General features: G+C 45.7%; 1 protein-coding gene and 1 long non-coding RNA gene across 8 annotated transcripts in view; one reads left to right on the top strand and one right to left on the bottom strand.

Moving 5' to 3' along the window:
• The window catches only part of LOC144302539 (uncharacterized), a 37,152-nt gene extending 25,963 nt beyond the window's left edge, over positions 1-11,189 (bottom strand). The window contains exon 1 of the long non-coding RNA XR_013369448.1: positions 10,837-11,189. This is a non-coding gene — a long non-coding RNA (uncharacterized LOC144302539). The remainder of the gene's footprint in view (positions 1-10,836) is intronic.
• DGKG (diacylglycerol kinase gamma) overlaps positions 1-25,879 on the top strand; it is a 205,345-nt gene that overhangs the window by 141,247 nt on the left and 38,219 nt on the right. For all 7 annotated transcript variants that reach the window (XR_013369441.1, XR_013369442.1, XR_013369440.1 and 4 more), the window contains one exon: positions 15,922-16,099. Coding sequence is in view for 1 of the 7 variants with exons in the window: in XM_077879993.1 (XP_077736119.1) it covers positions 15,922-16,099 (178 nt within the window). In the remaining 6 variants the exon portion in view is untranslated. The remainder of the gene's footprint in view (positions 1-15,921; positions 16,100-25,879) is intronic.

The following is a 25,879-nucleotide window of genomic DNA, read 5'->3' as shown; positions in this document are numbered from 1 at the left end:
CTACTTTAAAACAATGTTCACAAGGGGAGGCTAGTTGGCTCCACTAATATGAATTTCTGCATGGGGGAAAGTGAATCCAAATTTGGAAGCTGCTCAAAAAAATCTGTTATCCTGTATATTTTGGGAATCTGCACATCGGTTTTCCCCTCCCCCTCTCCCCATTTAATTGAGGAATTTTTTAAAAATACAACAAAGTCTCAAGAACAATATATCAAATACTCCTATTTCCCTCTCACTTAGAAATGATATTTGTCAATATTTGCTTTATTCCCTTCGAGTATTTTTTTTTAAAGATTTCATTTATTTATTCATGAGCCACCCAGGCATCCCTATCTGTACTATTTTCTTCCTTTGATTAAAAAAATACTTGAGGGATGCCTGAGTGGTTCAGTGGTTGAGCATCTGCCTTTGGCTCAGGTTGTGATCCCGGGTCCAGGGATGGAGTTCCACATCGGGCTCCCCACAGGGAGCCTGCTTCTCTCTCTCCCTATGTCTCTGCCTCTCTATGTCTCTCATGAATAAATAAGTGAAATCTTAAAAAAAAAAAAAAAAAAAGAGTATAGATAGAACTGAGTTGTCCCACAATCCTTTTGTGCCCTGCAACCTGCCTTTTTCACTCACCATGATGTTCTCGGGATCTCTCCATGCTGATGCTGATAGAGCTAGTTCAGGACTTCACCACTCTTTGGTCTCCCCTACATCCAGCCCCATGGTGGTCAGGAGACACAGAAGTGGGAACTTCAGCCGCTGCCATGGAAATGCAAGTGGTGGCCATTTCACAGAACAGTTTAGCAATATACGCCGAACTGAAAATGCATTTGTAGATCCTATGACCCAGTAGATTCTTTGCGACTCAGACCTAGAGAATTTCTCGAGTGCAGGCTCACAAGAAGGGACGCGTGGAGGTGCAGTGCAGCATTTTGTTATTACAACAAAATGGAACCAAGCCAACCGACTGTGTTATTCTAACACTTTAAGAAGACAGTGTGAGTGGAAGTACTAAATGCCACCGAATTCTACATTTTAAAATGGTTAATTCTGTTATGTGAATTTCATCTCAGTTTTTAAAAATTTACTTTTACAAAAGGGAGTGTGCCGGACACAGTGCTAGGGACCGTTGATCTTCCTTCCTCAAGATATGGGCCTTGTCTATGAGAATCCTAAATTCTTAAACTAACATTTAGCACAGCCATGTGCATGTAAAGACGTTAATAAATAATGCATCAGATTATTTTAAGATTTGGGCGATACCTTTAACTACTTCAATCCAATCAAGTGCTGTTATTTTTTTCAAAAGAGAGAAAGTGAGGACTTTACGGCTTAAGTAGCCTGGCCAAGTTCACCCAGCCAGAATAAGGCATTCTCTTGTTCTGCCTCAGTATAACCACCTGCAGTAGTGCACGCCCTTAAATGGAAGGGGAAGAAATCTTCAAGTCCCGTGGCCTCTTCAGGCCCTCAGACCTTCTCAGCTTGGGCAGGTACAGCCTTTCAGAGCTTGGAGTAATGAAGATGGGAACTGGCCAAACACTTAGCCCATCAACCCAGCCGCAAATCCAAGGAACATGGAATGAAAACAGCCTCCTGGGAAAGGGAGAGGTGAGAAGAGCATTCATAGGGGTTTTCAGTTCCTGGAAAATAAAAAGGTGGCAACCTGATTATGCATTAAAGCCTAGAGTCCAGGGAAGGCAGGAATGGGCCTTAGAGAGACATCCTCTTCTGATCTATTCCCTTCCTCCGTCAAGGCCAGTGGTTCCATCACTGGAGCACCATCATCATGATGAGACCCCAGCCCCAAAGCAGCTCTGGCCAGGTCACAATCCTCCCTGCCCATGGCCCAGCGCTCCCTGCTGGGCTCCCACCTCAGTTCCCTTCTCGCTCCCTCCTACTATGCAGGCTACTCATTTCCTGATTATAACAGTACCCCCAATTCATTGTAGAACACTTTAAACTATAGATGGGCAGAGAGGAAAAGGAACCCATGATCTCAGCACTGCTCTAACACAGGCCTTATTTCAACCCCATAAAAAAGACTATTAGCCCCTGTGTCTTTAAAATCACGTCTCTAGGAGGACCTCTGTGATTCTTCAATTTCTTGTAACTTTACCCATTTTTCACCACAGCTCCATCCTCCCTCTTTACCTCTTTCAGCCACGTACTGGCTACACGTTTCCTCCACTGATCCTTAAAATCTTCCAGCCAAATAAAGAGAAACGGTTTCTGTCGATTTTGTCTTACAAAATGCCACTGTCTGCTTGCAGTTTCAGCCACATAACTTTTTCCCTCTCTTATAAGACCCTTCTTTTTTTACTTCCCACAAATGTGAACCCTGTATTCCACTTCAAGCCTCCATTCATCCATATGCTTTTATTTTCTCCTTCTTTTCCATTTCCTTTGTTCTTTTTGAATTGCTTTGATTTTCTTTGTCTGCAGACTCCTGGCTATCCATACTTTGTGTCTTCCAAGGACCTTGGAATAACTTTTAAGGATGAATTCTCACATGCACATTGTCACAAAGCAGCAGGGAGATACGTGGTGCAGAGGCTAGAGGAGGCTGTAGGCGGTCTCAGATGACCCAGGTTGGGGTCATGTGACAGCATGTCCGGCTAGGAAGCACCCCCACAATGGGTTCCTGGAAGATCGCTAAGCTAACCTCTGCCCGGTGAGTTTAACTTTTCTACCCCCAAGGTCCCTTAGTGAAAGAATAACTTCCCAAGGCACTGTCTACCAAACAAATACATCATCCTAAGTAATGATAAACTGTGAGGTTCTAGCAGTGGGAAGTGTATCATTTCTCTTAGACTTTTTAGAGTATTGAAAAGAATTCATCATCTTCATTTCCACATTCAAGAGATTCAGGAATCTCAGGGAATAGAAGCATTCCAACCCTTTACTGCTCCTACAACTGGGTTATATAACAGAGAATATTATATACAAATATGACTTGTTGGCTCTAGTGGGTAGGCCTTCGTTTATCTATCTTAGTGAGGTCATAAATTTGCTGATCCTTGTCTTTTACAGAAGAGGAATTAAGGTAGAAGAATGGACTCATTGGGTAAGAGTATCTAGTCTAACAAAGGATCAGATAAATACCACTGTGCACACATACTTGTTATATCTCAAGTCCATTTGGACCAACAGATTCATAGTAGCAGTAATCATTTACCCGGCGATGGGCTCTGTCCAGGCATCTTCATACATGTCTTATTCAATCCTTATAACAACTCTGCATGGTGTGTATTATTCTCATTATTTATACAAGGAAACTGAGTCTCCTAAACATAAGTAGGAACCCTAAGATCAGATGAGCGTCCAGCCCATGTGCCCCCACAGTGCTGCAGCACTCCCAGGAGGAGATGACCTCTGCATTACACTCTGCTTTCTACCTAAAGCACATGTCTCTGAGTTGATGGTGGGGGTCCCTTGTGGGATTTGGCAGTTAGCTGTCTGAAGCAAGAGCTCCAGCTTATTCATTCTGGATCCCCAGGTCTAGCACAGTGCCTGAAATGAAATAATTGCTCTATAGTTATTAGGTATAAAATTGAACCAAAGTGTGAAAAATCCCATAATTACTGGTGTAAACGCTAATAGAAATTACCACTTGACCAGCCCCAAGTGATACCTTTTTGTGGGAAGCCATCCAGGTAAAAGGGACCCACCTTGCTCCATTTAAAGCACAAAGGGGGAGGTGGCCATGCTTGCAGCCTGGCACTTGGACCTTCTAACTGCCTAGAGTGGGAAGTCCTCCCACACCCATCCCTGAGACGTTGCTAGGACCTCTGAAAGTAGTAGAGGGTCTGGGACAACTGTCAACCAGGGCAGGAAATGCCAGAGTTCTCCCACTTCTTTCCCACCAGAGAGAGTTAAGACAGTGAGTGGGAAGAGCCGATGGGACAGCAAAGGTGCCCGGAGGCTGTGGGGAAGTGACCCCAAAAGGCAGAAGAAGGGGGTCTCCATTCTGAGCCCTCTCTTATGGCCCAGAAGCCTACCTGCCCCTGAACCCTGCCAGTTCCCATGGCAATCAGCCTGCCAAAATCGCTGGACCCCTCAGAAAGCCCTTTCCACCCCAAGTTGGCCTGAGCAACCCAGACAGACAGCAAAACCTGTTAATCTGCTTCCAGAGCAAGAATACCTCAATACACCAGTTTTGTGTTGGGCTTTTCTTTTTTCTCTTTCTTTTCTTTTCTTTTTTTTTTTTTTTTTTTTTTTTTTTTAACTTGGGGAGGGTGGAGCAGTGTATAGGAAATGGCTTTGCCTTCTGTCCAACTCTGAGGCAACCCACCACCATGAGCTCTGAGAAACAGCAGTTTTGTTTTGGAAACTGGCACCCAGAGCAGGTTTGCTCCTGGAAATGAATTTGGGTCCTCCCCCAGCTGCAATGTTCTACTTCCAGCCTCCCTGCCAACACCCCCTTCCAGCTGCCCCTCTCAAAGGCACCATTGTGCCCGCCTGGCACAGCAACAGAGGAGGGCTGAAGAGGAAGAAAACATTTTCTGCCCATGGGTTGTTCTTAAGCAGGTTGTGTGTACATGGCTTCAATGCTGCATTCCTTGAGCCCACACAAACCCGCCAAAACTCCATCATCCCTGCCACAGATGGCCACCACTTTCCAGTCTATCTGGCCCACCACGACTCACGGTCAGAGAATATAGAGTATGCAGCTGGGTGGGCAAAGCTGGTGGGAGGGGGTCATGATGACACATTTTCAGTACAGCACAGCAGCCTGCCAAAGCAAGGCTGAACGTAGACTCCGAATCTCTGAACTGGGAAGGGATTTAGTCCCATTTACTACTCAACAAGGAGATTCATTCTGGCACATTCTGATAAGTGCACATCCAGCTTCTTCCTGGATACTTCAAGGATAGGAAGCTCACTACTTTTCCAGAATCCTATTCCATTATGGGACAGGTCTGACTTCCAGAAAGCTCTTCCCGATGTTGAACAAGGATATATGTCCTGTTCATCATCATATCCTTCCCCTGTCAGCACTTAGCACAATGCTTGGAACAAAATTGGTGCATAGTATGTGTTTGTGAGGTGCACGACTGAGTTGCCCATTCATCTCCATCCATTTGGCCTATTTTCACCCTCGGAGGGCACCTAGAACATGCCTTCTTGCTCCTCATGTGACCATCCTTCAGAGGGCTGAAGATCTGTCTTCCACATCATACCCTATTATCTTCACTAAGCTAACCATCCCCAGTTCCTTATGTGACTCAGCGTACAGACCCATGACCATCCTGACCACTCTTCTCTTCGTTTTTTCTGGCATCCTCTATAAAATGAAGACTCAAATCTCTAATATCTAGAATACTCAAAAAGCAGTCTCATAGGTAACAAAGCACAAGATTAACAGGCATCCCCAAACATGCCGTGTAAGTTGGATTGTCTTCTGGAGGTTGTCGTCTCCATCTCAAGCAGGAAACCTTCAAGTTCATGAAACCCTAGTTTCACTGAGTTGATGTTTCCTCATCTGTAAAAATGAGGATACAAATAGCAACACTGAAGGGTTATAAGGATTAGACATAAAATATATGAAGTACCAGGTAAAATTAATTATTACCTGGAATATATAGTAGTTAATACATGATATACATTAATATTATCATATAACATATGTACGTATTGGTATCTAGCTGCCCATGACAGATATTAGCTCCTAAAGTGGCATAAAACCACCCCTCTGGGATGTAGGGGAAGCCATGTCTTATAAGATTTACCTATGCCAAGCTAATTTTTTTTCAGTGTAGATAATACTGGACTATCTTTCCAATAATGCTATCACCACTCATCAACACCACTCAATTTATCACCTTTTCTTCCCTCAGGATACACATCAGATTATTGACACTAAAAACATTCTCTTTGGTTCTTCTCTAGGGAAAACAGACATCATTGTTTGCCCTGGCTGCTTTTCTTTCACTCCCAATAAATGTCTCTCTTCTGGCCACAGGCCCTGCAGATATGCAGATAGCTACTTCCTCCCCAGTGATGTGCTAGAGCCAGCTTGCTTGCTGGCACATCAGTTCCAGCCCCACTTTCAGTGATGTCACATTGGTAGCTTGAAATTGGCCATAGTGGGAGTATTTATACCACGGAACACCACAATCAGAGCAACTGCTGCTTTTTTTTCTCCCCTGGAGATTCTGCTGTTAAGCAGTTAGCAGCACACCATTGCCTCTAGCATTGACCTGCTGTGAGCACCTTGAAGACAAGGACTGTGTCCCATTTCTACTCCATCCCCAGGGTCTAGCACAGAGTAAGTAGGTTTTCATCATTCTTGATAGATGAGTAAATGCTTTTGTCTTCTGTCTCTTAATGTCTCTCTCATATAAATCATGCCCCATGTGCCCTATTCCTGTTACAAGCTGTTCAGCTATAGATTTCCCTACGCTGTGATCAGAGGACTACTTCTTGCAGACTTGGACTAACCTTTCTTATCTCTCCCTAACCTGGACATTCAGTCCACTTTATTTGGTCAATATATTCATCCTTGGAAGTTGTGGGAATTCACCTAGAAGGAAAGAAACCTTGTGAGGTTTCTTTAAAGAACACTTTGGTATTCTTTCTTTCAATTAACTAACAGTTATATTGGACATTTAATGTGGAAAGTTAATTATTACCTGGAATATATACCAGGTATAGGTATATATACCGGGAAGATATACCAGGTACCATAGAAAGCACAGGGCTGTGTAACACATGGTCCCTATCCTCTGGGAGCTTAAAGTCTCCTGGGGACAGGCAAACAATACATAGCAAAATATTCATTCCATATTGGAGAGAGAAGCAAGGCAATGAAAATTCGGAAAAGAAAGAGATGCAGTTTCTATCTAGAGCATTGGGAAAAGCCTTATAGAGGAGACAGCTTTTGAGCTAGAAGAGTAGGATTCTAATAGGCATAAAAGAAGCGATTGGCAGTTTAAAGAGTGAGTACGAAATAAGAGTGGGTAGGCCCAAGTCTGTGGCCTATATGCAGACCAGTCTGGGCTAGCATGACTGAAAGCCAGAGCCCAGCTCACCCTCTTCCTCAACTACTCTCCTCTTTCCAAACCAAAAGATATCTTGGACCGGTGCCCAGCCTTCCTTCCCCATACTCTAACTTACATTCCTACCTGCCGGGCCAAGTCACAGAGAGAACACCCTCCCTACCAAAGTAGAAATGTTGCCACTGTAAATGAGTACCTCACCCCCATTCTCACCTAGGCCCTACAGGACCCTGGGATTATATAGGATGGTACGGCTGCTTTCCCTTTTCCTAATCACTATTGGCATACTGTTCCCTCAAAAAAGGGGAGTGGGAGGATCTTGGAGGGGAGGATCAAGTCTTTATGTCAGCTATCCCTCTGCCCTTTATTATATATCTGAGCCCTTGCATCAAGTGAGGCTTCCCTCTCTTCCTGCCCATCCCCCTCTCAGCCCATCAGAACCCCGATTTAAGTGTGTCTGGATATTGTTTACCTCTTCCTCGTCCTCTCTCTTCCTTCCCACTGTAAGTGAAGTGTTATTTTCCCTAGACATCACCTACTACTTCCCTACTTCATTCTTCAAAAGACACACCACCCCCATTTCTCACTCACCAGGGTAGGAAAGGACTCCACTATCATCCCCAGACCAATGTTCACCACTGTCTTCCACATCTTCTCTTCCATTCTATCTACTTCCATCCTAGGCATCCCCAGCATCCTCCTCCCTCTGTGCATTTATCCAACATGTATTCACTGAGTATCTTCTCTGACTCAAACACCCATGAAAACCCTTTTTCTCAATCACATTATCCTTTAGTTCCCATCTTAGGTCTCCGGCCCCATATACTCCCAAAACACATGGCTGTTCTGATTCTGTCCTTCACTACTACCCCTATTTACCCTACAGTCCCTAGTTAAGCCCTAGCTCTTCCAAGAGTTACTTGTGTGATCTAGGAAGGTCACTTACCAATTCTAGTCCTCCTTGTTCTCATCCTGGTAATTAGAGATTGCCAAATCTAATATTCCATCTGGCTTTACCATTCTAAGATTCTGTGCTTCAACCCTCATCCAGTGGCCAAAATCCTTCTTTACAAAATCACTTGTGACCTGTTGGTTGCCAATCCAAATGACCAAAAGTCTCATTTCAGACCTGCTGATTCTGATTAGCTCTGTGACACTGACCATTCTAATTTAACTTTCATTTTTCTCATCTATAAAATGAAGTTATTGGATAGAATGACCTTTTAGAACTTTGATTACGGGACACCTGGGTGGCTCAGTGGCTGAGCATCTGCCTTTGGCTCAAGTTGTGATCCCAGGGTCCTGGGATCAAGTCCTGCATCAGGCTCCTCACAGGGAACCTGCTTCTGCTTATGTCTCTGCCTCTCTCTCTGTATCTCTCATGAATAAATAAAATCTTTAAAAAATAAAATAAAACTTTGATTCCATGAGAACACAGAGAAGAGAGGGAGATCCTTTTTGGAAAGTGAACAAAGAACTCATGGAGAAAATGACATTTGTAGAGATTCCAAAGAAAGGCACAGAAAGAGTACTAGGGTGTCCTCAAGGGTATCCTTCCACTAGGGGACTGTAATAATGGGTCTAGACAAGGATCATCATCTACTAATTAAGAGCTCCATAATGGAAGAGTCAGGTTGACCACACTGGAACCCACTAACCAATCTGAACATAACAACAACAACAAAAAAATGAGACAAGCAAACTATAACCACCTTCCTAGATGCAGTAGGAAATACACACCACCACTGATAAAGTAGTCTTGCCAAAAAGTCAACCCAGGTATCAACTATACTCAAATTTTTAAAATTTAAATGAATTAATTAAATTTGATTTAAAATGTCAACCCTGAATTTGATCAAACCTCTAGATCTATAAGTACCAACTTAGAGAATATACAGCAGACAAACTGGGAATTTGTTTAAAAGACCCCTCAGAAAAAAAAACAAAAACAAACAAAAAAAAGACACCTCAGATACACAACCCGCAAAATCCAGAATCCCAGAAATGTTATACAGCCTTACTTCTGGAAGTATGGTCCCTCACTCACAGCACATAGAAATCCAGAGCCCGAGGCCCTACCTAAGATCTCCCGAATCACAATCTGCATTTTAATAATCCTGAAGTGATTTGTATGCCCAGTTGACCCATTTCCTTTGATAAATGTTAAATTATAAGGCAAAAAGGACAGGGAATTTATAGGTCAAAAGAAACCTAAGAAACATCTCAAACAAATCTGTAGACCTTTCAGACAAACCAATTATTTTTAACTGAGATTATCAAGGAAATTTGAACAATTACTGGATATACATTGCTACTAAGGAATTGTTACTTTTGAAAGGTGATGATAATATTGCATAATTCTTTTTTTAAAGACTTGTCATCTAAAGATACAAATACAAACACAGGAGTATTTGTAGAGGAAATGATAGAATATCAAAAACTGTCTATAAAATACATCAGTATGGAGATGGGGAAACAAACTGGGGCAGAGTTAAAACAAGATGTAACGGTGAGTGCTAGTTGCTTAAGCTGAGAGGTGGGGTACATGGGATTTATTATTCTCTCTACTTTCCTATGTACTTAGAAATACCCATAATAAAAAGATTCAGGGATGCCTGGGTGGCTCAGCAGATGAGGGTCTGTCTTTGGCTCAAGTCTGATCCCGGGGTCCTGGAATCGAGTCCCGCATTGGGCTCCCCACAAGAGGCCTGCTTCTCCCTCTGCCTTAGTTTCTCTATGTGTCTCTCATGAATAAATAAATAAAATTTTTTTAAAAATTCAAAAAGAAAAACTAAGAAGGAATCATCGAGGAAGGGGGAGGGGGAGACAAGCTAAGGCAGTTCTGGGAACCCACGAAAGAAAATGTCATGCGGAAAGGGGACGAATGCCTAGAGCCACTGAGGCCAGGGTGACACCCCGCTGCGGCCTGGGAGGGGTCACCCCAGAGGGCAGACCGGCCCAGCCCGAGAGGATGGAGCGAAACACCCTGTGTTCTACACCAGGAAAAAAAAAAAAAAAATCGACGTAATCCGTGGCCCCGTGAATCGAGGTTAGAAGGGAGAATTTCCTAGTTGCTAAAAACTGAAACAGGTCATCAAGTAAATTATGGGATCTCCTTCTCTGAGGACCTTCAGAAATAGGAGCGACGGGGCTGAAGTGGAGGCGGCCTCGCTGGGGGCGGGGAGGCAGGTTCGGGCCGCTGCCCTTCTCAGGTGGCCGAGGCCAAGGGCAGGGAAGCCCCCGCGCCTCCCTCGCTTCCTCTGCTCGCTGCCCCGTCGGCCCGGTTCTGCCCAGAGTTCTGGGGGTTTCAGGGATCCCAGAGGCGGAGGCCCTGCAGGGCGGGGTGGGGGGGGGTAGCTGGGGGGTGGAGGGGTGGTGACTGGGGTGGGGGGGAGTGGGGGGTGGGGGTGTGGTGACTGGGGTGGGGGGGTGCGGGGGTGGGGGGGTGGTGACTGGGGTGGGGGGGTGACTGGGGGGTGGGGGGGTGGTGACTGGGGTGGGGAGGGAGGACAAGAACACGCGGTCCCAGGGCTTTGCATTTGCACCGGGCGCGCTCCGGCTCCCTAACGGAGTCTCTGGTTACAGACGCGCTAGCCCCGCGCCAGACCAACCAAGCCTCCCCGGCTCCCCAAGAAACCAAAACCACGGGCATGGTCCTCGCCAGGGGGGGCCAGTGCGAACGTGGCCGGCGGGGCCCCCGAGGGCGCGGGCCGCTTCCAGGGGCGCCGGAGCCGAGCTGGGCTCGGAGCCCCCGCACCCCCCCAACGCCCCCCCACCCCCGAGTGTGCAGCGCTCGCTGCTGCCGCGGACAAGGGCCCCCAGTTAGGGCCCCACGGCCGGCGGTAAATACCTGGGTTCCGCGCAGCCTCGGCTTGGAAGGGAGCCCGGGGCGCAGTCCTAGGTCAGGGGAGGAAGGCCGCCGCGCCCCTTGCGCTCCCCGCTGCAGCCCCCCTGGGCCCGGGCAGGGGCACCGGGCCCGATGACGTCATGGAACTGGTGGAGGATTTAGCTCCGAACCCACCCGGAGCAGCCCTGGGGCCGATGTTCTATTTCATCCGACGGTGTACCACTGTCGGCTCTGCTTTCCCAAGTCCAGCACGACGGCTTTCCACCTTCCCGGGGTCTCAGCAGGGTTCTGAAAGACCTCAGCCTGTCGTGCCTGGGCCGAGAAGCCCCGGGAACAGGCCTGCAGGTGTGGGCTGCCAAGGCTCTCCCAAGCGAGGGTGGGGCCAGGCCGTTAAAACTTTTCCAGCCAGGTCTCAGGTAGTGGGCCTGACTTCAGGCTGAAATATGCCTCGTGGCACAGGTAATATCATAATTAACGGTAATCACACCGTAGACAGTTCTAGAGTGCTACTGCCTTCCAGAGACCAATCAGATCCTCGAAGCAGACATTCTACTACCCTACCCCCATTTTACAGATGACAAACTAAAGCTCCAAAAGGTTAAGGAGCTTTAATGAAGGATCACACAACCACCAGCGCCAGAACTAAGATCTGAACCCATATCTCTTTGTCTTCAGGCCTAAGCGTGCTCTTTCCAAGACACTGCGTTGCTTCTCAATTTTCAAATAGGTGCATTCCAAAGGTGAGGGCACCCACTGTCCAACAGCCCCCCGGGCTTTCCCATCTCTTCTCTTCTGTCTGCCCCAGTTCTGCCGATGACCCAAGACGTAATGGGGGAAGGGGACAATCCAGCAGAAGGCAGAGGGAGGACTGTTTGCTCTTCAGGAGAGACCTTAACAATTTACCAAGTTAATAGCTACCACTCCTAAATGGCTATGACTGGAGATGGAGGGGACAGGGTATATTTAAAATAGCAGTAGAGAAGAAAGATGACTTTGTGGAACATGATGTGCCAAGGGCTGTGCTGTGCTAGTCGTATACTTTTTTTTTTTTTTTTAATCAAAGCTGGCAACAAGGCAAGATATGATACTAATATCTAACATTGATGAGCCGGGCATTGCTCTGAGTACTCTGCAAGACAGAGTAGTGGTGGGAAGATTTCAATTATTCAGACAACAGCTGGAGTTTAATTTTGCTATAAGTCTAGCATCAGCAAAAGTCCCCATTTGCCTCATTGACTCTTTCGTCTCCAGGGTAGGACCAGGCATCTGACTGTCTGGGTTGGCATCCTAGCTGTGTCAGCTTGTAGGGGAGCCAGTTATGTACATTTGAGGAAGCACCTTAGCCCCTGTGAGACCCTGTCATTTGGCGGGGGGTGGGGGGGGTAGCAGGGGTGTCACGAGGATCCCAAAAGAGACTGCAGAGGAAGGACCAGCATGTTGCCCAAGGAAGCTCTTACCAAACGTGAACTGCTCATGCTGTTATTATGACCTCTAGCAGGGAAGGGGCATTTTGACCGACAATAAATAAGTTGAGATGATGTGGAGGTAACTCCAGCCAAGAAGGAAAGTGACCCTTTTGTCTCAGAGGGGATAAGGGTACAGGAAGTCAGTGCTAGGCACAGAGTTGAAGCAGGCGAATTTCCGAGAGTTTGGAGAAAAGTCTGACTCAGTGGGATTCTAGCCTAAATCCTTAAATAAGAATTTATGTATAAAGGATGGGAAGTATAGAAGATATTCCAAAATAAAATTTTTAACAATTCATTAATTCCCCTGGGAAGAAAAAGGAAAAGAGTTATAAAATTCAGCATGACAGCAACAGGGAGCTCTGGGTTGAGCCCATGCTTTCAGGAGACTGTACGCATACATCCAAAAGCAGGGTGTGGGCATGAAACCAGGTGTGAATGCACAAAGGCAACTCAGACCTGATGCTGGAGGCCAAGCAGAATGTTAAACGATGAAGCAAAAAAAGAACATGGAAAGAACAGCTCATTAGGACTTTGCCCTCCAAAAGAATTTTTATCTTTCCTAGAGAGAGTAGCCCTAACCAAAAAAAAATAGAAGAGGAGATGCTCTTCCTTTAAAGGGGGGTACCAGAGCCCAGGGTAGATCAGTAGAGAACTAACTAACTGGCCTTGGAAAATACACATTTGAATCCAAGTTGCTGGACAAACCTACAGGTGTCCTTAGGGAGCCACTTAATATTTGCCTCATTCATCCCATGAGGCAAATGGACAAATGTCCCAGTTTTCAAAAAATTAGAAAAGGAGACATCCCAATTCCGGCAGGTATAAAATTATTCAAGTATTTGCCCTTTGCACACAGATATCAGTGAGTTAATATGAGTTCCCTTCTTTTCTGACAGGTTGTATGGTGATCATTTAGAAAATGCCATTTGATCTAGCCTTGCATTGTAATGGGGAGAATGAAGGGTTGAGGTCTGGACACCTGGATACTAGTCTGGTTCCACCATTAGTAAGTTAAGTGACTGCAGGCAAATTTTTAAACCGCTCTGGGCGTCATTTATGAAAGATAGGCCATGTTCTTTTAAGGCGTTCTCATTTTTAATTTCCATGATTCCACATTGTACTGAAAAGCAGACCTAGTGACAGTCCAGTCCAGTCCAGAGGATGTAGCCCCGGGAAGACAGCCACACCTCGAGAGCTTTTTAATGTTCAGTGTCTGCTGTGTTACACTGACCAAGGAGACGGCCTTGGTCCCAGTATTTGCCCTTTATATACACACGTGTTAATGATTTAATCCCAAAATGAAAGGAAGGCTATGGCAAGGGGTTGTAGAATGAAGATTTAAAATGAACTAGATGGATGGAGGGGGCTTGGGCTAAGAACCAGATGAAATTGATTGATATAAATGTAAAGCCCTACGTCTATGTTATTTTTTAAAAAATACCTACACAAGTTCATGATAGGGAAGAGCTGGCTGAGAAGTAGATAATGGGATGAGGGTCTGTGATGACCACTCATTCAAGCTGAAGTGATTCAGCTGTCATCTAGCTGCTAACAAAAGAGCTAGTACAACTGTGATCATATTTAACAATAAGGATAATGATAATGGGGGACATGTGTTGCACCCTTACACGGGCTTCCCACAGTATCTGATTTCTGGGGGAATGACAGTGTGAGAGGAGCCCAGCCCCAGGAGGTGCTCCTACCATGGCCACCTATGCCATCAGATCCTGTGGCTGGTGTTATTTTCAGTGCTGGAGGCCCTGTGGAATAGGAGAGTAACCAACAGTAGTCTGTGCAGACCAGGGCAACCAGGACAGGGAAGTCTGAAAACCAAGTCCCACGGGAGTGGCTGAGAGCGCTGACAGTGTTCAACCCAGAGGAGACACAACCAAATGGTAGTGTGAGAGAAAGGAGAATGAAGGAGCCCTTCAGACTTAGGCTCTGACTGTCTGCCATCAAGTCTGTGTACTTCCATGTGTATGTTGTGTGACTTTGGGCAAGTTACTTAACCATTTGTGTGTCTCAGTTTCTCCAAATACAAAGAGGAGATAGTCACAGTATCTGAATTACAAGATTAATCCAAAGGTAATAAATGAGATGTATACAAGAGCTTACCTGGCAGATGGCAGTGCTGAATACACATGAACAGTGATGATGATGATTGTCATCATGTATTGGGTGGACTGTCCCCATGGAGGAGGAAGGAGGGTCATTCTGTCTGGATTCAGAAGGGAGAATTGGACCAAGAGGTGGAAGCAGGAAGAAAGAGAATCCGGTTCAGTATAAAGAGACAAACTTTCAAGTAATCAGAATCTCCCAGTGAAGAAATGAGTTTCCAAGACTCCATTGGAAGCTCACTCCATTCCATTTTGTAGTTGAGAGACAAGCCATGGGGATGATAAGGTACCATAAGTTAAGAGAGTTGAAGAAATCAAGAGGTAAGCAAATATGAATGGCAACAAGCCCTAACTTCCTGCTCCTCTTCTGTTGAGAAATCTCTGGAAGTTTGGATTTGTAGGTAACCCCAAAGACCATGAATTTTTGTTGCATACTTTTCATTTTTCCTACCTCACGATAAGTAAAATAAAGACCTTGGGCTTTACAGTCAAATTACGTAACTTGGAATCCTTGCCCTTTAATATATCAGCTGTACAACCCTGAATAACTTAGCTCACCTCTCTGAGTCCAGTTTTTTCCTTCTGTAAATGAAGTAAACTACCTACAATCATAAGGAACAAAAACCAGAATGAATATATTCCTTGCTGCATGGGTAAACTGTATGCCAGAAGTAGGCTGACCTTATAGATATTTGAGACAAACAGATTCAAGCATTCTGGCCTTTTGTACCTGGCAGGGGATGCGGGTGGCAGAGATTGGATAAATAAACTCTGCTACATCAGCAAGCACATATGCCAAAACTGCACTTAAAATGCAGATACGGGAGACAGGCAAATTCTGAAAGCCTTCCAAATCTTTTTTTCTTTGTTATTGAAGCACGGTTGACACACAATGTTACATTAGTTTCAGGTGTACAACATAGTGATTCAACAACTCTATACCTTATGCTGTGCTCACCACAAGTGTAGCGACCATCTGTCACCATACGACACTATTACAATACCATTGACTCTCTTCCCTATGCTGTATCTGAAAGCCTTCCAAGCCTTAAGTCATGTACTTATTACAGGAGGGATAAACTAAGAGGGGTGAAGTGAAGTGAAACTTTTCTGTCCTTTGTTCAGAATGTACTACATGTTAGGTGCAGGGCTCAGTGTCCCACTATATGGGACATCTTCACAATGGTTATGCAGGGACAGAATTGATGATAATGAGGTTAGACCAGAGAACAGGTGTGCAATTGTCTCGAATTCCATCCCTGAAGCCCTTCTAGATCTGTAGAGGACCTCTGACGCCTTGTACTGCCATCCTCAGAGATGACCAGGATTTCATCTCCCCAATCCACCACAGTAGCCAAAGCATTAAGCCTTCTGCAACTTTGCCCAAGATCGAGCATCTGTCAGAGGCAGGCTGCTGGCTGAGGGCCCATCACACACACACTCAGCACTGTGGGGTGGGGAACACGGAGAACACCAACAAATGACCTTTTCTCTCTGCCCTTCAGTGTGATGGGGTCGAGGTAGACCTGAGCAACATCTTCCTGGAGGGCATTGCCATTCTCAACATCCCCAGCATGTATGGTGGCACCAATCTCTGGGGAGAGACCAAGAAGAGCCGGGCTGTGATCCGGGAAAGTAGGAGAGTCGTCACTGACCCCAAGGAACTGAAATTCTGTGTCCAAGGTAAGCGAAGCATTAGGAAAACTGGGATTCCACATGTTACTGTTTTTTCCTACTCCCCCTTCCCTGTCTCTTTCCCGATTCCTCGTCTCTCTAATCTCTTGGTGCTGGCGGCCCACAGGCAAGGGCCTCAACCCTCTTTTCTGTCTGTACTCACTCTTTTGATGACCTCATCCAGGCGTGAGACTATTTAAAATGCCACGTGAGTGTCAGTGACTCAGCATGCCCCAAACCGAACTCCTGTTGTCCCTCCCACAGACCTTCTCCACCCATAGCCTTCTCCATTTTGGTTGATGTTAACTCCAGCCTGCCCGTTGCTCGAGCCAAAACACTTGGCACCATCCTTGACTCCTTTTTATCTCACACCTCCCATCCAACCCATCAGAAAATCTGTTAGCTCTACTTTTAAAGAACAGCCGGGATCCAGTTACTTCTCACCGCCGCATTTCTGCCACCTTGATCTGAGTGAGCCGCCTTCCTCTGTCCCCTGGATTACTACAAATCCTCCTAACTGGATTCCTTGCTTCTGTCCCTGCCCTGTAGAGTCTGTTCCCACCACTGCATCCGAGTACCCCTGGGAAAATATGTCAGATTATGCCACTCTCTGGCTCAAAATCCCGCAGTGGCTCAGAGTAAAAGTCAAAGATCGCATGTGGCCCAGAAGGCCCTAGATGGTCTGGCCTCACCGTTACCTTAGCGACCTCACCTTCTAGGACTCTCCCCTTCATGCCCCTGCCTCTGCCAATCTTGGCTCCTCCAATACAGCAGGTTGCTTCTGTGGACTAACTATTCTTTATGACCGGAGTAACTGGGAGTATGCCTTAGAGCCATCAGCTAGACCTCCCCTTTTAACCCATCAGGATACAGAACACAATTTGATCCCTACCCCTTACCAGCCATTTCCACCCATGAACCAAATGGGAATGCAATCAGCGTACCTGGGCAGCTCTGATTCCTCCGTGGATTGGGTGAATGGTTCTCAGTGGGCTGGTGGGCTGAGGGAGGAAAGCCATGTATGAGGGTACTGGCAAAGATACCACATCAAGAGGCAAGAGACTACGTTCAAGTACAAGTACTGGCACTAACCTATTTTTGACATTTCAGTTTTCTTTCCTGTAGACCGAAATCTCATATAAAATTTTGATAGCAGAATGAATGGTGTTGAACTAGATCATTGGTTCTTATACCAGGCCTGCTTATTGAAAATGAAGATTCCTGGGCCCTAGCCCAGATCTACCTAATAATCACTGAGTTGGTTCCTGGGAATCTAAATTTGTAATGAACTCCCCAGACAACTCTGATGGGCTGCCAGGTTTGAGAACCACTAATAGACAAAGTATCCGTGGATCTGGATCTCTGTTCTTTGGTCTCTGGCTGACAAGTGCTAAGACTGGATGTGATCCTACCATAGCAGGAGACAAAACTTGGCTGACCATCAAAGGGAGGGGGTAACTTGCTTATTTCAGACTCATCTGTTAGACAGTCAGATTGTTCCATTCCAAGGCAAGGTCATCAAGAGGCGTTAGCTCCACACCTCTAGCCTTTAAGAGAGGACTCAGGAATTTTTATTTCTCTGTTGCCCTCTTAAGTCCTCTTTATTTCACACAGTAAACTTTTCAATTTGTATAAATTATTAAACTGAATAATGTGTTCCTCCTTCCTCCCTTGGCAGGGGAAGTTGTGGGTGCTAGCAGAGGGTGGGGGAAGCATTGAGGTTGTATAAAGTTTATGCAAACTTTCCCAGCCCAGTGCTCCTATCCCAACCCCCATCCTGACATCCAGTTCCAGCAGAACAGAACTGAGGGAGAATCATCCCCCTACCTCCACCCAGGGTGTGGGGAAGCTCTTCTGAGGACATGTACTGGTTAGGACTCAAGGACAAAGCCCTTATCTTCTCCTTACATATCTGACCATGTATTTTCCCCTTCAAGTAAGAGTAATATGTCTGCTGATCACTTCTAACCATCATCTACATGAACTCTCTTCCCCAAATCCCCCTTTCCCACCCCTAGAATGTGCTTTCAGAGCTAAAAACGAAGCTACTTCCTGTTCTTTAGATGAGGACATGAGCTGATCAGAGCAGAGGCAGAAGAGAGACCTGGCTTCTGGGTTTTACAGAGACAGTGTCATTGAGCTTTCTTTTGAAAGGACCTTGATCTCATTTGGGATGTTAATGGAGGAAAGCTAAAGAGACCAGCTATTTTAGTGGAAAAGCATTGACCTGGGAGTCAAGAGACCTGAATTCCAGTCCATACTCTGCCTCTCACGAGTGTGATATTGGGCAAGTCTTTCACCCTGTTGGGTTTCAGTTTTCATTATCTGTAAAGTAGGCAAGTGTGACAATCACATAGGCTCCTGTAGATCGTCATGGATCTACAAAATAAAGGCATGGCCAGGTTTCAGTCTAGGTGGGCTCCTTGAGCAAAATCAGATGACAGGTTCCTTTGTCTTTCAGTGCGTTTTGTTTCACAGTTTCTAGACCAGCTACTGAGAAGCCAGGAATCTCTCTCTACAGGCTCTTCATTTGCTGGGATTCTTTACTCTTGAGCAATTTTGTTGGGCATGGGGGTGAGGAAGAAGTCAGCAGAGAGCAGTGGGAAGGAAGAGATTTATCTGAGAGGTATAAGAGGAAATGACAACAGAAAGGGTTACTGTCAAACCTCCTCATCACAGATCAATCTTTCTCCTTAGAAAAATCAATCCAAGAAATAAAGTTGTTCAAGATGAGCATGGAATGAGTTCTCTAAAACACTGCCTAGTTAGAACACAATGAGGGCTGGGAAAAGCACCAAGCTTGCAATTGAATGACTTAAGTTTACGTTTAGGCTTTACGCTTTCCAGTTTTATAAACCTCCTGGAGTCTCAGCTTCCTCATCTGTAAAATGGGCATAATCATATCTAACTTGTACTAAAGATGATGGATGTGAAAGTGCCTGGAACATAGAATAAGCTCAAACTTTTTAAAAGAAATTTCCCCCTCACCTTTAATCTTAGCTTATTCTGGAGCATACCGGTTGAATTTCTGATTTTGAAGTTCTTATCTTTAGCATTGCCATCTACCTATACTATCAATAAAAAGGAGCAGAGCTCCTGCCAAAGCCCAGCCTAGCCTTTATCCTAGTACATTAAACTTGTATCATCAGTTGTACCGACATCTCCTTTCCTAGACCTTTCATGTTCCAAGCATGGAGGCTGGGGGTTATTCATCTTTGAATCCCCAGTGCCTGACCCAGTGTAGTTAGTCCAAAAAAGGTTGTTGGATAATGAGCAGTACATGACATTGGTTCTTTCTCATTTTTATGACACCAAGAAGAATAGTGACAGGTAGTCTCTTATATTTGCATTTCATTTTGGCTTACAAATAGTTTTGCATATACTAACTTAATGTGATCCTAACCAGAAACCCACTCCCTTCCATACCTCTGTTTCATAGTTGGGGAAAAACAGAGGCACAGAGAAGGGGGCCTCATGCATAATTTATGTCTGATGTGATGGCACCAGAAGCAAGTCCATGATTCCTAGCTAGCCCCAAGTGGCTAGTGTCCAACCAGAAAATTTATTTGAGGCCCTACTGTGTGTGTTGTACAAGCCAGGCACTTAGTAAACAGGAGATGCCAGTCCAAGGCAAGGCTCCCCAGAGACTTGTGGAAATTCTGCTCCTCCTTTAAGGCTTAAGTCTCCTTTCCGGAGCCTGTGGTGGTGCCTCTGGAAGTGGATCCAACCTCTGAATTCCTAGAGTACTTGATTTTGCTATCTTGAGACAATACACTGATTATGGGTTGCCCTATCTCATAGGTATGTGTATCCTAGTCATTTCTTTCTCCTGCCAGTACCTGGAAAATGGGGAGCACATGGTCTTCATCTTTGTGTTCCCTTCCAAGCCCAACATCCTACCTACCTGGCTTATTATGTTGTTCTACAGATGTGTTTTTTGGAAGAAGGGAAAACAGGAGGGAATTTTGCCTTTGGTCTGCCAGCACAGTGGGAAGTAGATTCTGGAGATGGACAGGAACAGGAACTCAGTGGAAAGTCTTTTAAAAAAAAAAAAAGAAAAGAAAAAAGTATTTTAAAGAGTTATATGTGAGTATTTATGAGGCTGGGGGTTTCATCTTGTGATACCATTAGACTCAATTGATAAGATGTGCCAGCTATCTGCAAATAGGTAACTCAGATCTATCTTGAGGACTTAGAATCAATGCAGAATGAGGGACTAAACATTGAGGTAGAAGTTGAAAGGCCTAGGCCTTCCCACCACCAGCCATGTGACATTGGTTAAGTCATTAACCCTCCACAAGCCTCCATTTCAACCCATACAAGATGGAAACAATTAGAGTCTCTCTCACTCAGCATTGTTTTGAGGGTTAAATGATTCCATCCACGTAGAGCATTTAGCAGAGTGCCTGGAACATGGTGAGTTCTTGATCAATAGTAATCAGAATTACTGTTAAGTGGTAAATGGAGGGTGATAAATATTTAGTATATGATAAGAAAGGGGCCAACTTTAGAGTTTCAGTCTCAACCTCTGCTTCAGAATTTTAGTCTAGATTGTTTCTAAATTACCTGCGGCTCTAGGGTTATTTGTTGGCACTGGGTGAGTTAGTTTGGCTGTTGCTTCCAATATAGGAGTTACCCCTGAGCTGACTCTCCAGTGAAGCAAGATAAGGGTAAGAGTGCGAAGTCTTGAATCCAGGTGAAGCACCAAGGGCATGATACAAAGCTGGACCAATCTCTGCAAGGTTGGGCAATGAAGCCTTGAAAAGCTCTGCCATTGTTTCTCTCTAGGCCTACCCTAGGTATGAATGAGGGGACTTCCTATACACATATTCTCACATTCTTCACTGAGCCTCATATCTGTCCCAATCTTGCCTTTTAGCCTTGAACCAGCAATAGCTTTAAGCTATGTCATCCACACCTAAGCCTCTCTGTTATTAAAGCAATACTCTTCTCAGTGATTTCTTAGTCAATCCCATTTGGTTTTTTTTTTTTTTTTAAGACTTATTTTATTAATGAGAGATACAGAGAGAGAGAGAGAGAGGGAGAGAGGCAGGCAGAGACACAGGCAGAGGGAGAAGCAGGCTCCATGCAGGGAGCCCGATGTGGGACTTGATCCCAGGTCTCCAGGATTAGGTCCTGGGCTGAAGGCAGCGCTAAACCGCTGAGCCACTGGGGCTGCCCTTAGTCAATCCCATTTGAACTGCAAACAGGATGTCCTACACAAGGTTCTAAGCAGAGAGGGAAAATCTCCCCATATTTTCATTGGTGATAATTTTTGCAATACCTGGTAAATGAAGACAGGGAGACAGACCATCGTCGGTAGGGTATACACTTCGTGTCAGTTTTCCAGCAGTGGGGACAAGCTTTCTGTCATCCGTTCAACACACACTTAGAAGGTACCTATCAAGTGCCAGGCATTAGGGAACAATAATGAACAAAAACAGACATAGTTCCTGTAGCCATTTAGGGAGCACGGGAGCCAGGCCTCAATAAAATAATCCAACAGATAAACATATAATTAGGTTCTGTGATAAGTGTCAAAGAAGGAGAGTTACATGTCTACCCGGAGCCCTAGCAAGGCCGGCCAGCCAGTGTGTGACTCACAGGGAAGCCTCCATAGCCTGGTACTCAAACCATCCAAGCAGGCATCACACAGGTACCCTCCTAGCAAACACAGAGTCATAAATCTGCCCAGATGGAGATGTCCTGCCTGGGAAGGGGAAACCTTGCCACTTAAACTGACCCTGCTACTTTGCAGGCACATGTGGTTCTATGTGTCTCTGTGCCCATGTAGATTTTCATAGATTGTGAAAGGACCATACCCTATACCTCAAAGCAAGGGAATGGGCTGCCAGGCAGCCATCTCAGGCTCACATTCCCAGGTGAGGAGCTGGAGCTCAGATGAGCCAACAAAATAATTGTGAGCTTGTGAATTCCTTACTTCTCAGGGCTTTCTTTTTACTGGCATGAAACCATAACAGAAAGTGGTCTTTTGGGTTTAAGAGCTGCTGTACTTAGTTGCAGGTTCCCAATTTTCCCATTCAATGGGGAGCTGACCAGAAAGATAGTCATAATGAACAGTAGTCAGCCACTTACTGCTCATTGGAGTTGAAAGAAAGTAGAAACGTTCCTAACAAGTGTGCATTCCATAGAAAGTCTCTCGAGCCAGGGTCTCTCCTGGGAGACTGAGGTAGAGCAAGGCAAGTGATCCCTAGGGAGCCTGGGGGTACTGGGTGCGCACTGGGACTCCCCTCAGTGCTGGGGAGTAACCATGGCAACATACATGCCATTCCTCTTAAAAACCCACTGCAGGCCTACAAAGAGACTGCATTGCTTTTCACAGGAAATCACCACATTGTCGTTCAGTCCTTTGGGCACCCACCTTGGAAGCAGTGTGCCCCAAATGAGGCATTATCTTTTTTTTTACACACCCTCCCCCCTCTCCTAAAGCCCACCACCCCTGTCCTTGCCTGGTTAATAGCATCACCTGCAGCCCAAGCTAGAGACCCAGAGTCATGCATTCCCCTTCACAGCTGGCTTTATTTCCTTACGTGGTGTCTCCCATCCAACTGGGGAGCTCCTTAGCTCCAGATGTCATGCTTCTTTCTTTATTCTTGTGCCTGGCACAATGTCTGAGACCTTAAAAGGGCTTATTAATATTGGTTGATCTAAAGCATTGAGGGGCATCTGGAGAGGTGAGATAGGGAACTGTGCTTGAGTTGATCGCTCAGCAAAGTGGAATTTGTGGGTGTGGTGCTGGGGCGCAATGTCCCAGGGCCCTGTGCCAGCATCAGCCTGTACCGGAGGCCAGAAGGTCCGCCTCCCGATTCTCACTCTTCCCTTCTCCAAACCCCTGTCTGTTCCCAGCTGACCCTACATCAGGTGTGGTTCTCAGGGCACCTATCAGAGCTGCCTGCAGGATCTGCAGGGTAGGCCAGGTATGCTTTTTGCAGCTTCCAAATGAAGGCCACACAACCTGGTTCTCAGAAGTCTGTTTCTATAGAAACTATAATGTTTCCTATGTAGCACTGAAATCCCAGAATCACACAAGTCTCTTAGAAATTCATTGTGTCCTCTAGATAAGGCAAGTAAGAACCAGCAAGGTGAAGTGGCTTGGCCTTGGCCAAACCCAGACTGAAGTGCAGGTCTTTTGGCTCACATGGGCCAATTCTCGATACACTAGAGCAGGCATTGGCAAACTTTTCCCGTAAAGAGTCACATAGGAACCATTAAAATAGTTGGGTTTTGTGAGCTATACGGTCTGTTATGCAACTTCCTAGCTCTGTCCACTTAAGGTGAAAACAGCCATAGACAACACACAAATGAAGGGGCATGACAGTGTTGCAACACAACTTTACTTACACAGACAACCAGCAGGCTGGATTTGGCTGTCAAGCCATGGTTTGCCCAGCTCTGCTCTAGCACCTCATGTGGTCCACAGCCAGCAGCAAGAGCATCACCTGACAGTGTCAGAAATGCAGATGTTCAGGTCCTGGGGCAGACCTGATGAAGCTGAATCTGCATTTCTACAAGATGCCCTGGTGATCATATGTGTATTGAGGTTTGAGAAGCATGGCCCCAGTAAGCCTGGCTGCTCCCCCTAAGAATGCAAAGAAGAAACTTTATAGATTAGAAAAATGAGACCCAGGGAAATTCATGGACCTTCCCATGGTCACACAAATTAGTGGATATGGGATAGATCCCAAGTCCTACTATTTCAACATAGAATTCTTTCTGCACACACAGCAGACTAGTGGCCCCAGCCTCCTCATTTCTGGCTGTTCCCAACCCAACTAAATTCACTGGAAATTTGAGAGCAGCAGTCCCTTATCCTTCCTCAGCTGACTTCTGAATCAAGAGGGCTCTGACTCTAGCTGTGACTCTTCCTCTTCCCCATCTCATCCGCAACTGAGACCTGGGAATTGTACCTCTGGAGGCTGCTCAGCATTGGCAGGGGGGAGACTTGCTCACACAGGTTCAAGCTGGAGTTAAACTTCAACTTAATTCCTGCCTTAGGAATTTTCTATTTTGCTGCTCAAAATAGAACCACAGAGCCAATGAACCCCTCATTCTTCACATGCAGAAGAAACTTCGAGACTAGCTCTTTGGCAGGCCTAGACACCTTAGATTTTTCCCTCTTCTGCTTACCTCACCTTGGCCCACACACCAGTCCCTGTTTCTCTGTAGCAGCTTCTTAGCCATTTGATACCAGGTGTCTGCTAAGACCCAGCACACAGCAAAACTCCACGCTGGCCACACGCTCCATACAGCCTGAACGTTGTTCTTCATCTGATCCTAATTTGGGTAAGAAGTATTTCATGTTCTTAATCAATTAATATGTATTGGGCTGCTTTTTACTGAGCACTGACTTATGGGCCAAGCCTGTTGCATATTTAATTATAGATCTTCCTTGACTTAAATGGGGTTACATCCCAGTAACCCCATTGTAAATTGAAAATACTGAAAGTTGGAAGTGTATATATACGACCTCTAACCTCCGGAACATCGTAGTTTAGCATAGCCTACTTTCTGTTACCCACAGTTGGGCAAAATCATCTAACACAAAGCCTGTTTTATAAAATGCTAAATATCTCAACCAATAAAATGAATCCTGTGCTGAAACTGGGTACAGAATGGTTGTCAGCATATCCGTCATTTACCCTGTGATTGTGTGGCTGACTAGGAGCTGTGGTTTGCTGCCCCTGCCTGGCATCAGAGACAGTATGGTACCACATATCACTGGCCTGGGAAAAGATCAAAATTCAAAATGTGAAGTGTGGTTTCTACTGAGTATATTGCTTTCGCATCACTGTAAAGTCAAAAGATTGTAAGTCGGAAACCTTTTGTGTTTAATACACTTTATGGCCAAGGACACTGAGGTTAATAGGGTTAAGTGGCCCAAGAACACAGACAGTACATGATACAGCATGAATCAGATCTGCCTTCAAGTACTGTAGTGCTCCACGTGCTGTGGAGGATGCAAGCAAGTGTGAGGTATCCAGACCTCCAGGAGCTCACAGTCTACCTGCATGAAATATATGGAGAACATTCCTGTTACCACTGATATGATAGGCGAGCACCATGGGATGGTAGAAACAGAGTATCACAGGAGTGGTGGCGGGTGGAGCTGATAAGGAGGGCTTTCCTTAGGAACTTGACCCCAGCTACCAGTACTCTATGCCCTGGGCCCAGGAGATGATCAGGAAATATTTGATGTAAGAATGAACGAATGAGCCAGATGGATTGTGTAATGCTGACACATGAAGCTGCAAGGACTTGACAAGACACTGAGTGAGAGAAGGGGAACGGGGGCCAGAACATTAGCATGCAGAGGTAGCAAAAGGGAAGGCTAGAAAGATAGAGACCCTTGAGTAATGTGCCGTGGAATTTGTCCACAATCCTCGAATAATTGGAAGAGAAGAAGAGGTGAAGGTATTTAAGCTCAGAGCAATAAGATGGGAGAGTAGTGTACATGGAGGGTAGAGGACAGAGAGGGGGACTGGCAGCAGGAGGACCAGTTCAGAGGCTAATGCAGAATGCAGGCTGAGAGCAGTAGGGCCCGGGACTGAGACTCAGTGGCCCAAAGGAAGAATGAAAAAGGAACAGAGGGACAGGTGAAGGGGACGCTGGCATGTGGGTGGTTCCTCCCTCCCCACAAACCACCCAGCAGCATCCCAGCTTCTTCCCACACATTCTTACCCTCCTGTCTGCCTCCACACCAAACCATTCCCCATGCTCGCAGAATGGACACCTCATACCGGAGCCTGGGTCTTTTCCACCTCCAGTGCA

The sequence above is a fragment of the Canis aureus genome, chromosome 31, assembly GCF_053574225.1.
Source record: "Canis aureus isolate CA01 chromosome 31, VMU_Caureus_v.1.0, whole genome shotgun sequence".
NCBI lineage: Eukaryota > Metazoa > Chordata > Mammalia > Carnivora > Canidae > Canis > Canis aureus.
Note: the sequence above shows the minus strand (reverse complement) of the source record. Positions and strands in the feature narration are given on the sequence as shown.